Source organism: Andrographis paniculata, unplaced genomic scaffold (genome assembly GCF_009805555.1).
Source record: "Andrographis paniculata isolate CXL003 unplaced genomic scaffold, ASM980555v1 Contig51END, whole genome shotgun sequence".
In the NCBI taxonomy this organism is placed as follows: Eukaryota; Viridiplantae; Streptophyta; class Magnoliopsida; order Lamiales; family Acanthaceae; genus Andrographis; species Andrographis paniculata.
This window is the reverse complement of record NW_026137586.1, coordinates 4,230,430-4,244,126: the sequence shown is the minus strand read 5'-3', so window position 1 is coordinate 4,244,126 and position 13,697 is coordinate 4,230,430. Positions and strand designations below refer to the sequence as shown.

Below are 13,697 nucleotides of genomic sequence, written 5' to 3'. Positions count from 1 at the left end.
CCTAGCTCATTTCTCATAATTTTTGGGTCCAATAAGGTGAATTAATCTTATTAATAACAACCTCATTCTATCTCATGACCAAACCATCATAATTATTCATATTTTTTTATTGCATTCGATTTGGTGCAGGTTGGGCAGTGTTCAGTTGGGTCGCAGATGTTCTGCTGGGAAGGAAAAGATCAACGGTGGTGTCATGTCTCTCCCCAACATTTGGATTTACTCTCTTCCCCATTTTGAAGACTGAAATTTTTTAGCTGGGGATCAGAATATGCTCCATGGTGCTTTGGATAGAGATGGTCAGCCGGAAATGGCGCGGTCATGTCGGGTTCTTCTTCCATGCGGCGGAGTTCTTGTTATGCCTTTGATTGCTTTTTTTACCAGAGATTTTTGGCGGTGCCTCTGTTGGATCATTTTGTGCATCCATCCAGCTCGTCTACTCCCGTGCTCGTGCTGATTCCGTTTGTGCTGGAATGGCCCAAATGATGTAACACGGCCGTGGGTTTTTCAAACACAGGCGTGTTTTCTAGCACGAACGTGTTTGATCTAGATCAGATGCCACGTCCAGTCCGCTATATCCCCATCAATATTTTTAGTTAATTTTTAGATGGTGAAACTTTAATATTGGGATTAGTTCCCTTAATTTTTCAATGGTGAGACTAAAAGTAATTAAATATTTTAGAATTAAAATTGATAAATTTTTTATATTAAAACCAAAATTAATTTTTTTATGATTATAATGAGATATTTATTATTTTTTTCCCTATTATTTAATAGCCTAAAATATACTTCCTCCATCTCGACTACGGTGTTTCCTTTATTGTAAACATCGAAATTTAAGAGATTCATAATTAACAAATAATTAAAAATGTATTACTAAAAATAATTATAGTATAATAAAAATAAATTTAAAAAAATTAAAAATAAGATTAAAGTGTAAATTTTTTTTTTTTTACAAAAAAGAAAAGCTAGACATAGAGAAAGATGTGTATAAGTGGAATGGTGAGAGTAAAAGTATTATTTAAATAAAAACTTAAATAAAATCTTAAAAACTCAAGCACAAATATGCCTAGCTTTCCTCTCCTTCCTGCTTATAATTTTTCGCTCCCAAATTTCTCGTTAATCCTCCCGCCTATATTTGGGTTATTGTGTTTTATTACTTATTTTAAAATGACATTTTATTAGTTTTAATAAATTCTACTATATTCTCGACAATAAATATCAAAATTACATTAGAAATCATCAAAGGAGTATTCCGCCCCGAACAAGCACTAGTGTGTATATATATATATGATCCCCTATTTTACTTCAATATATATATATATGAATAAGAACATAGACACAAATAAAACCAGAAGAAGACAGAAGCCATTCATGAAAATTTTACACAAGTTTCTTCATAAGACTGATAGATATAGATGGATATTAATAATACTCATCACCTTATTACAGATACAAACACTGCTCTGCCCCTACAATGTACAATCACTTCTTCCGAGCTGCTGCAGCTATGCCAGCTATGCCCCCTGCCACCAGACCAACGGCGGTCGCAGCAATGCCAATTCCGATTACCCCATCTGGACAAGATTCAGGTAAAACACACAAAACACTACATACGCTGAGGAACAGACCACACAAGTCAAAAACTGCAATATTTATACGAGCAATAGGCAATAGAGGAAAATGGATGGTCTCACCTTTCTTGATTTTATCTTCGAGGGCTTTCTTGAGGCTCTGAGCTTGCCTCCAGTCGGGGGAACTCTGCAGTAGCGTATCCGATCATATTGGGTGTTAATGTATGTGCAGCTTCTACATAAACAAATCTCAAGATCTAATGAATTGAATAAATTTGAACCTCCAAACAGCGATCGACAAGCTGCCTGCTCCTGGTGTAATCCCCACTTCGGTAATATCCAACTGCAAGAAGATAAAGCTTCTCCCTGGCCTCGAGTGGGCTGTTCGAACCAGACAAAGAAGCTGCAGCAAAAACATGATTTTTAATAAAACTTGCAGCTCATTATAAAGGTGTGTTTGAATAAGTCTCGATTATATACGACAACAGGGGTTCGGTAGGACCTTCAAGCATTGCTATTCCTCGCTGCACGTCTTCGGGGCGTCTTGAGTGAACAAGGGCCCAAGACAAGCGCATTATGCTTTCGCCTTTTACTTTATCGGAGGTGCCTTTTTCAGCTTCGGCGACCTCACGCTCACAACCCTGAATACGGGAAATTATTAATCATATCTGTTTGAAAGCTGCACAGAAGATCATTAGCAATAACAAGATCATGAACATTCATTTCACCATTCATTTTGTTGTGATTCCTCATTTACGGATAAATTCACATTTTGATTGCTAAAATATCAATCTGGTGAAGAAGACAGTGGAGTAGCGTGGAATCCATACAGATGCAAAACTATTGCATCACTTCAGCATAATACCAGAATTGAAACCATAAACGCAGCTACTATATATGTATGTAGGTGTGTGTGAAGAGCAATCTCTTATTAAATCGATTCATATGTCATACAGTAATTTCAGTTTTGATGTTTTTCCGCTCATCGACAAATGCCTCTCGGTAATCAAAGTAAAGTAAAATTTTCATCTCGAATTTCCCAATCGAATCCGATCCCTATAACTTGAAGGCTGCGGATGAAGAAAAACGACCCCAAAAATTCAAATTCCAGAAACCCTAGCAAAATCACAATCACTCCCGCTATTCTGCTCTGGAAGCATGTCGAAGAAAACGAGGTATTAATTATATACTTACAACGACAACATCGGAGTCGCACCACGGCATCTGGTCGCCGCCGGTGAAAAAACTAGCAACTGAGTCGAAGAATTTCCCCATCTTGGCATCCATTTCCTTCCTAACTGAGTCGCAGTTTTGTAATTTGTAGTGTCAACCGACTCTTCGGATTCTTCCCAGCTAAGAAATCCCCCGTTCCGCGTGAAGCAATATCTGAAGCCCCACCTAATAAGCGTGACCCGACCCGTCAATATGTTCTCAAATTTTGGTTGGACACACCGGCAGCAGTTCAGGCAGCGGTTTTTATAAAAATAATTTTTTGTGTGCGGTTGCGAGAATTATATAAAAAATATATTATTTTAAATTAAATATGTAATTTTTTGTAGCGATATTTTAATTTTTATAATAAATACTTTAACTTTTTTTTACTTCTGTATAAGATATAGTGATTTTATTATTATATTTTAGAAATTGTAATTAAAAAATAATATTTGAAGATCGAAAAGGGTGTTTGCATTGGTTTTAAACAAAGTAAAGCAATTTGATTTTTTCTACGTATATAAAAGTTACTTTTGCAGACGCCAATGCAAAGTAATATTTTTATTATTTTTTATGTACAATTTCTTATTTAAAAAAGATAAATAATTATACATTAATATTAAAATATCAATTTAATTTTTATTTAAATTAAAAATATACCCATAGACATACTATTACTTTAACGGAAAAAATATCAAAACTTTTTACATATTTTTATTAACTAATAAATTATTATTATTTTTTTATTTACTATAAAATCATAAAAACCCCTTTTATAAAAAAAAAAAAAAAAAATTCTTTTGCATTGATTCGGAGTGATTATTTATATGAAATAAAATTTAAAATATTTTTAAAATATCAGAAAAATTATAAAAGAATATATATTGTTAATCAAAATATTTTTTTATTTAAAATTTTGTAATATACTCTTAAAATTTTAAATATTAAATTTTAAAAATATATTACCAAGTATAATTAAATATATATATATATATATGTAATTTAACATCTTCATTATATTTTTAACTTTTATTTAAATATAATAGATAAATTATAGAATAAAAATACAATTTGATTGAAAAAATCAAAATATTAATGTAAATGCATTCAACAAAAATAAAAACATATTATATTATGTATTAAAGTTTTCAAAAAAATTTAAATAAAATAATTTCATTGATAATATATTTTAAAATAAATTAATTTCAATTTTATCATTTTCGTTGTTCTCGCGGTCCCCAATTGAGTTTTTCTTCTCTTTCATATATCTGACACTTTGGATCGTTGGTCCTTCCAATTTTGGTTAACCTTCAATATCATCAATCTCTTCATCATGATCAATATCTATTATCTCTCCAAGATCTTCAAACACCTCAAGCATGTAAATATCAGAATATATTCTTCTTATATAATTATGTGAAGCAAAGCAAGCCCATATAATAAGCAAATTGATCTTGAAGATCAAAACAATGTATATTTTGAAATATCTTCCACCTAACTTTGCAAACTCTAAAGGCCCTTTCAATGATGTTTCTCATGTTTAAGTGATAAAAATTAATGCTTTCACTTTGAGATCGAAATTTTGGAGCCAACTTAAATTATAGAATGTGATATAGGGCAATAATGAGAAACAAGGAATGAGGTCAAGTCAAAGAAGACCTCTTTCCGCAAAGAGGATCTGTATCACTCCCAAATATAAAATAAAGAGAGTTAGAGTAAGATAATCGGCAGAGGGAGGAGAAGAGAGTATATCGATAAAAGTGTATAGGCTTATTCTATAAGCCTTATGTTTTAGGGTTCATGCCTATTTATAGGCTCTTCACACAACAAATTTTTAGGAATTCTTTCTTGATATAACACCGATAATATAGGTAACAACCATATAAAGAATCATATCTCACACCATATAATATCAAAAATTATATCTCACATAAACCTTCTTTTTGTTATATATATAATAATAATTATATCTCACAAGATATGATTTTCAAATATTAGATATGAAAATCAAGTCTAAAATATGTTTTAGCCAGACACCCCAGACTTTAGAGTATTGGTAGGAAAGTTCATAGCCTATAAAAAATTAGAAATGATTCACATTTTAACCTTTTATGAGAATTTTATTAACAATTTAACTCATCGTCGATATGGCTCCCCCTTGCATGCCCTAAGGCATTTGTTGAAAGGACCACGGCATTTCCACGACTCATAAGGAACTATATCCTTATTTTTTGAGGAAATTATAACTTTTTTGTCAACACGGCTTCCCTTCACATGTCTTAAGACATTTGGTAGAGAGTATATATTGTTTTGAAACATTAATTATCTTGAAACAAATCACAAAAAATAATCCGAGAGTATATATTGTTTTGAAATTAGTCATAAAATATATTTTGGGAGTAAAAATTATCTCTAAATAAGTCACATAAATTTTTTTGAAAGTTTGAACTGTGTCAACACAAATCGCGAATAATATCTCTAGAGTATGAAGTCTCGAAATAAGGTGCAAAAAATATTCCAGATCATATGTTGACTCGATATCCATCAAGAATTTTTTATTTTTGAGATTTGTATTATCTCAAAATGAATAACACAAATAATCTAAAAGTATACATTGCCACAATAAAATGGTCACGGCAAAGGTTTATAGACAATTGCCGAGAGTATTTAATTAATTGTCTCGTATCTATACGAGACAAATCTATATATTTTTGGTAGTAATAAATAAAATACTATTTGACAAAGATATTTAATTATTATTCAGACATATTGCATGATTTGACAGTTTTCGTTAGAATTTCAATACAATTTTAATGATGAATATTTCAAACATTTTTGACAGTTTTTATTAGAACTTCAATACAATTTTTTTTTTCTATGTATACATGAATATTTCAAAATGTTTATAACAATATATTTTGTGTATCTTTTATATATATATATATATATATCTCCAAAATAAATAAGATTACAATAATATTTGCAAGGAGTGTCTTTAACATTGCAATTGGGTTCCAAAAATTCAAAATAATTCATTTTAGGCATATTTCTTTACTAGGACATATTTGTTATACATATATATATATATATATATTTGTGGGTTATCATGCATATATATATATATATTTTTTTGGTCTATGTTACAAACTGACATAATTAAATTTAAGCACATCATCTTCACTAGGATTCTCCAAGATTAAAGATAATTTATTTTAGGCATATTCTCTTTACTAGGACAACTATATATGGGAAGACGATCAAGTGTTGGAATCTGTACTGAATGAGTTAAATTTTAAATACCTAAATTATATAATTAAATAATATAATAGCATAATTAAATATTATATAAATTTAATGATTAGTATGGGTGCTGAAATTAACATGTGTATAGACTAGTGTATTTGCATGTATAAGTTATATTTTGATCTAATTTACACATTGACATAATTTAAGGGGGTGTATTCAATATGGATTCTATAAGATTTTGATAGAGTTTTAAAATCTGGGTGTGTTCATCTAGATTTTTAAAAGTTTTTCAAAATCTTGAGATATTCCATTTAGGGCGTGCTTGACAATTAGCTGATAGCTGTTAGCTGATTCAATTAGCTGGTTTGACTAGCTGATTCGATTAGCTGTTTGTATTAAAATGTTTGGTAAAACAATTGTTTGATATTAGTTGTTTATACATAAAATGACAATTGAGGACATTTCTATTTTATTCTTGTTTCTAATATATTCAATTATGTTCTTTTGAGTTAAGAATGTTTAAAATTTTTTGTTATTAGTTATTGAAAATTGTAAAAGTGTTATAAAAATATTTATTTTTATTACAGTTAGATTTAAAAAATAATATATTTTTATTAAAATATATAAATAGTTTTTTTTATTGAAAATGATGTAAAATATAATATAATAAATTTTTCGTGTCTATATTTATTATGTTAGTTATCAATTAGTTCATTATATTTATAATTTTCAATAAATTTACTTTATTTAATTTATTTTTAGTATAAAATTTATATAATATAATTCTAATAAAAAATATAAATATTATTAATATTTATATTTTTTATTTTATGTTGATTTTAATAAATTTATATATTTTACAATTAAAATAATTTTTATATAAAAATTAATTATTTTAAATTTATAAAAGTAAAACTATAATATAATAAAATATTCTAATATGATTTATAAATAATCAAAATATATTTATTTGTGTAAAATGTATAATAAATTTTTAAGGGCATATAAGGAATAAAAAAATTTTTACAAAAAAAACTATTTCAAAACGTTGGGTAAGTTAGCTTTTCCAGAATTAACTTTTTGGGTCCAAAAAGCTATTCTAAAAACTAATTTACCAAACACCTAAATTAGCTTTTTGACTGGTCAAACAACTGTCAATAAGCTAAAAGCTCTTCAAAAAGCTGTTTGCCAAATACCCCTTAGACTCTTTTAAAATCTGGAGGCATTCAATCTATATTTTTAAAGTCTATGAATTTTATTGAATTTTATTGGATTTTAATGGAATGTTATAAAGAATTTATATTGTACAAAATCTTTTCGAATAAGTAGAGATTTTGATGAATTCTTGAAAATATATTACTATTATTAATAATGTATGAGTAATAAATATTATAATAATAATAATATTTATATTGTTAAAATATTTTAATAAAAAATAATAATTTAAAATTAAAATATACAAGCAAATAATAATTAAAATGTGTTCTTATATTATAAATATAATATTTAAAAAATACTAATATTTTATCATAATAAATATGTATTACAATTATCATCTATTTTCAATTATCAAATACATTATTATTGTGTCATTCTCGTGGAGATAAACTAAATATTATTTTATATAAAATCAATTAATGTAACACTATATTCATAATTAAAATTACTATTAAGTCCAAATGAACATATAATTAGTGGACCAAAAAAGTACTCCCTCCGTCCCAAATAAGCTGCTGCAACATTTTCCTTTTGATACATACCAAACACCCTGCAACATTTCTAAAATAGAAAATAATTAATTATATTTAATCTCTACCCTACACTTTATTCCCTCACATCAAATAAAAAAATTAAAATATATATTTCTCTCTCCATCACATTACCTAATTTTTAAATTATCTTATTTAATACTATCCACCTAAAAACCTGTGCCAAAAGTAAATGTTGCACCTTATTTGGGACGGAGGGAGTACATGTTTTTACTATACACTCTAGTATATATCTTTGAAAATAAGAACAACAAAATATATTCAAATGTTTATTTCTTTGAAAATTTGCAACATATCTAAATTTTTTATAATAAATAATTTACATAAGCAAATTATATTAAACTTATGTAAACTACTTAACCAAAAAAAAAAAAAAAACTATCAAAACCAAAAATGTATTCAATATAATATTAAAAAATACTCATAAAATAAATATATATAAATTCTATAATATATATATATGTTTGCTGCTTTAATTAACTCCTAAAATCTAGCGGAGAAATATTTTAAATGATTTTCCCCTACATTTTATGATATTTAATTAGCATGCTATATATAATGTAAAAAAAAATCCCCTGTAATTTACAAAAAAAAAAAAAAAGGAAAAAATCAATTAATTTAGCAAGTTATATAATGTAAAAAATATTTTCTACAATTATAGAAAATCAATAACATAATAACTACCATTTTAAATAATTTTGCCCACAGTTATATTATATCATATTCTACTTGCCATGGCTACAATTAAAATAATCAATTACAAAATCAGGAACTATAAATATTAGATTGCAATTATGATTAAATCCTTAAAATATAGATATCCTTTTAAATCAAATACTTTTTCATTCACTATATATATAACACAATATACACAGTGTACCTTACCTATACACAAATACTTCACGAGAAATAAAAAAAAAATAATCTGATTATTCAATATGAAGGGGAATTATGGTTTCACTACTTTACTTGTTATTTGTTTTGTTCTGGCCGTGGAAGGGTCGGAGAATGCGGCGGAGATGAGAAGGACGCTGCAGGGTTCGACGCCGCCCAACTGCGACGGACAGTGCGGCGGGTGCAAGCCGTGCAACCGTGTTCTGGTGGAGGTGTCGCCGGGGAACTTTGTTTGGCAGTGTAAATGTGGCGGCAGCGGCATGGCGGATGCGGCGGAGAGTAGGAGGGTGTCGCAGAGGTCAGAGCCGCCGAGCTGCGTCGGGCAGTGCGGCGGCTGCACGCCGTGCAACCGTATATTGGTGGAGGTGTCGCCGGGGAATTTTGTTTGGCGCTGTAAATGCGGCGGTCTTTGAGAATTAATTAGCAATTCCACGGTGAAAGATATGTATTTTAGTTAAATCGTAAAATAAATAAATATGTATATCGTTTATTTTAATTTATTTTTATATTTGTTCAAATCAAAATTTAAAATTAAAATCAAAGTAAACAAAGCACTAATTGTCCATGATTATTCTTCATCCCCACTATAATTAACCTACGATGGAAAACTTTACTATTTCTTTGGGGGTGTGTTTTCTAAAATAATTTGAAGTGATAATTTGAGGTATAGGAAATTGTATAGAAAATATAAAAATAATAAATAAATGTAATATGCTAATTTTTTGGGAAAATATGTAAAAGTTTTTACAAAAAGATCATACATTTTTATCTAAAAACATTAAATCTAATCTTTACTTTTCTATTTTTAATATTATTTAAATATTAATTTTATATTTAAAATATCACATTAAATAATTATTTCAATTCAAAATCCAAATTTCCAAACAAACACACTTTCAACAAAAATAGCAACTATTGCTAATGTTTATTAAATCAATATATATTGAAACTCTAACATAAACTATACTATCATCTATTGTTTGAATAATTAAATAATTATAAAAACACAAGTATTTTTAATTAATTAACTAATTATACTTTATTTAGTTTATTTTTGTCAAATAACATGCGTTTATTATTATTATTATTATTATTATTGCATATATGCAAAATATTTTGTTTATATTAATATGATAAAAAAAAACACTATTAATTGCATTATATTATTCTAAAAAGAAATCCCAACATATATACAATTAATTAGTTTTTTCTTAATAAGATAAGCCAATTATATAGTACAATTAAATTATTGCTGTTTTTTTTTTTTTAATTGCAAATGTATGCACAATATTTGTTCTATTAATATGATAAATAAAGCATATTTCACAATTTACAAATAATAATAATAATAATCATAAAATCTCATTCATTTAAAAAAAAAAAAAAAAAAAGCTATTGTCCGGTTCTAGCATGGAAAATGATTTCTACATCTCTTTTTATAAATACATAATTTATTTATTTTTTTTATCTTATTTATGTAATTGTTGTCGATTTTCACATTAATTTTCTATTTTAGATAAAACATTGAAAAATAAAAATAAAAATAAAAAATTGGATTCCTCGTCAACGAGTCTGTATTCCACTTTTAAGCACAATATTTTATATGCATTTGGTTTGGATATGATGGTGAGACCGCGGTTAGGATGCTCATTTGGTCAAATCAAAAAATTGATTGAAGTAATTAGCAAATCATCATACAACATATAACGTATTACCAAATTAGCATATTATCGTTAAATACTTAGCAAATTGTTACAAGAAAGATAACTTTCTTTAGAGACATTTGTTGATCAAATCAAATTACTGTTGTACTAAATCATAATATATTTTTCTGAAATCAAGATATATTATATATATTACATGTAATTATATAATATGTTATTCAAATATTTGCTACATATTATATCATTATTTACTAACTTGATAAAATCAACATGACCATGCTAATTTGACTCAATCAACACTGTAAGTGAAACAATATATCAATTACTAGGATACTCACAACATATATATTTTTTTGAATTGGACATTGTCCAAATAAATTAAATAAACAATTATTAATATTCTCAACGAATCTTTAAATTTACTTTTTAAGTATCTTTTTTGAATATTAACTTTCTAAGTATTTGAATTTATATTCACTTGAAATACACGAATCTAGTGTACTATTAAATTGTACAATATTGCAAACATAAATTTTGGATTATTTTTTATCCGAAATAATTAAATGAAAAATTATTATTAGCATTAGCAAAATTTTAAATTCTACTTTTAAATAATTATTTTAATTTTCGTGCGAGATATTTACTATATCTTTATTTTACTATAGAACGAAAATAACAATTTTTTTTATTGGTGGATTTTAATTTGTTAATTACTTATAATATTATATAATATGTATGTTATAGCTTAATAGTATTATTAGTATGAACTATGTACTATATTGAGTAAACTGTTGTTTTTTTTTTTTTGTATCTCAAAGTTAACCGTATTTATCATTTTAAAATTTATAAATGATTACTGTCTGAAAATAGTCTTATAAGTTTTTTTGCTAACATGGTTTTCTAATGCCAAACCCGCCACGTTAGCCCGTCGTTGATGATGTAGCACTGACGCCGCTGACATGTCATCGTAAATGTCATGCCCGCAACACATGGAATTTTATTATTATTTATTATTTTTATTTTACAAGATATTTTGGTAAAGTATTTTTTAAGTCCTGTATATAACCTTTTTTTTTTTTTTTTATCATTTTAGACTTTAAATAGTCTCTGTCTAGAAATAGTCCCCCAAGTAAAAACATTTCGGTAAAATGGTCCTTCGACGTGACATCTACGTGACGATGATATGTCAGCCGCGTGCGAGTCCGACACTAGAAGACCATTTTAGCAAAAAAAAATTTATTTACTAAACTATTTGAGACATAGTTAATTTAAAATTCCAAAATGATAAATGAAGTCAAACACGAGTCTATACAAATATTTTACTCTATTATACTTTAATAACTTTTCAATTTTCATTCATAAATTACTAAACATAAACATATGAAATACATATTTATATATATATAGTGTATACATACCATAAAAGTAATATATGTGTATCATTTTAAAAGATGTGTCGGAATAAAAAATTATTTTATTTTGTTCTTACATTCAAGTTCAATTGTATTAAAAAAATTTTAAAAAAATTGTATAATCTGTAATTACAGTCAGTACAGTTAATTAATTAATTTAAAAAATATAGATATTTTCTTTATTTTTAAAATCTTCTTATTATATAATTCATATAATTTTTGTAAAAGTTTATTAATTATTTCATATTATAAATTATATCAACTCAACTAATATATTTAAACACAAATTAAACCAAACACATTCAAAATCCAATACTCACAAGAGAGTGATGCTTGGTTGTTTTTAATCTCTACACAATTCTCGTTAAGAAAATTTTATGCATATATATATATATATATAGTAAAAAAATATATTAATTTATTTTAATAAATTATTAAAAATATAATAAAAAGTAATTCGATAGTGCAGGTTGTCAGTGAAGAAGAGGGCAAGCTATAGCTCGGAGAAATTTTGCCCCACATTTAAATTCAAAATTTTGTATCTTATTTATTTTATTATTGTCAATTTTCATATTAATTTTCTATATTTGACAAAGCGTAGAAAAAAAAATCATTAAATTTTTATTTCCTCGTCAATAAATTTTAGTATACTTTTAAGCATAGGTTTTACATCCACTCAAATAATGGTTTAAATACCATATTGACGCGGGTGTGTATATATATATATATATAGTTTACTAGGATACTGACAATAAATATAATTTTGAATCGGATATTGTCCAAATAAATTAAATAAACAGTTATTATTGCTCTCAATAATTTGTTGTTATAAAAATTTACTTTTTAAGCACTTGAATCTATATTCACGATGAACAAAGGTTAAAGACATTAATGGTGTATTCTTTAAGGGATTTTTTTTTTTGCAAATCTTTACTATTCATAAATTTTTGTTCAAAAATATCAAATCAAATACTTATTTTTTATTTTTATATTATAATAAAAATTAATTTTACATTACAAACATCACATCAATAACTATTTTTATCACATCATACCACTGTCCCAATTCAAAAATTTTACTATTCAAATTCCACCTCAAAATCTAAACCCCAAACAAACACACCTGAATTTATTTTCCAGATTTTCACTATTCATCAAATATTTTCTCTCCAAAAACATCAAATCAAATACTTAATTTTTATTTTCTCTACGTTCAAAATATCACATCAATACATATTTATATCACATTATACTATTATTCTAATTTAAAATTTTTACTATTCAAATTTCAACTCAAAATCCAAACTCTCAGACAAACACACCACTCAGCTTTTTATTTTTATTTTTATTTTTATTTTATTTTTACATTAAGCTTGTGTACAATAAAATTAGTACAGGAATACATAATTTTGGATGATTGTTTATTCGAAATAATTAAATAAAAAATTATTGATATTAACAAAATACTGTATTATACTTTTAAAAAGAGTATTCTAATTTTTATGCAAAATATCTACTATAGTTTTATCTTACTAGCGAAATGAACATAACAAATTTTCTTTTTCTTTTATATGTAAATTTAATTTGTTAATTACTTATAATATATATTTTTTATTATATATATATATTATAGCTTAATAATATCTAGGGATGAAAAAATTAGACCGGTCAAAACGGGTTAGTGGGGCGGATTGGCCCACAATCCTAACTCGCAAATAAGCGGGTTGTTTGCGGGCCAACCCACGGTGGGGCGCATCAAAATTTCATCAGTCCAATCCAACCCACTGGCGGGTGGCGAGCTAAGCAGGCTAGCCCACGGACTTTTTAAAAATATTAAAAGAATATTAATATTATAAATATTTTCGTAATTAATATTTAAAAATAGGTAAAAATAGTTTTATTATAGAATTTAAATAATAAATATTTTAA

General features: G+C 26.4%; 2 protein-coding genes across 2 annotated transcripts; one reads left to right on the top strand and one right to left on the bottom strand.

Annotated features, from left to right (window-relative positions):
• Positions 1–1,343: 1,343 nt before the first annotated feature.
• Positions 1,344–3,011, bottom strand: LOC127253506 (mitochondrial fission 1 protein A). Its single transcript, XM_051278134.1, has 5 exons — positions 2,766–3,011; positions 2,074–2,212; positions 1,853–1,974; positions 1,695–1,758; positions 1,344–1,574 (listed from the first exon to the last, which is right to left on the bottom strand). The coding sequence occupies exons 1-5, from the start codon at positions 2,856–2,858 to the stop codon at positions 1,483–1,485; spliced, it is 510 nt and encodes a 169-aa protein (XP_051134091.1). The 5' UTR covers positions 2,859–3,011; the 3' UTR covers positions 1,344–1,482.
• Positions 3,012–8,736: 5,725 nt separating this feature from the next.
• LOC127253578 (EPIDERMAL PATTERNING FACTOR-like protein 5) lies at positions 8,737–9,105 on the top strand. Its single transcript, XM_051278230.1, has one exon. The coding sequence runs from the start codon at positions 8,737–8,739 to the stop codon at positions 9,103–9,105; it is 369 nt and encodes a 122-aa protein (XP_051134187.1).
• The last annotated feature ends 4,592 nt before the right edge of the window (positions 9,106–13,697 follow it).

Excerpts from the sequence above, each read along its gene's own strand:
- LOC127253506 (XM_051278134.1), bottom strand. The coding sequence starts at position 2,858 with ATGGATGCCAAGATGGGGAAATTCTTCGACTCAGTTGCTAGTTTTTTC. Across the intron at positions 1,975-2,073 it reads AGGAATAGCAATGCTTGAAG|CTTCTTTGTCTGGTTCGAAC; the intron begins GTCCTACCGAAC and ends TTTTTGCTGCAG. Across the intron at positions 1,759-1,852 it reads TTGTCGATCGCTGTTTGGAG|AGTTCCCCCGACTGGAGGCA; the intron begins GTTCAAATTTAT and ends ACGCTACTGCAG.
- LOC127253578 (XM_051278230.1), top strand. The coding sequence starts at position 8,737 with ATGAAGGGGAATTATGGTTTCACTACTTTACTTGTTATTTGTTTTGTT.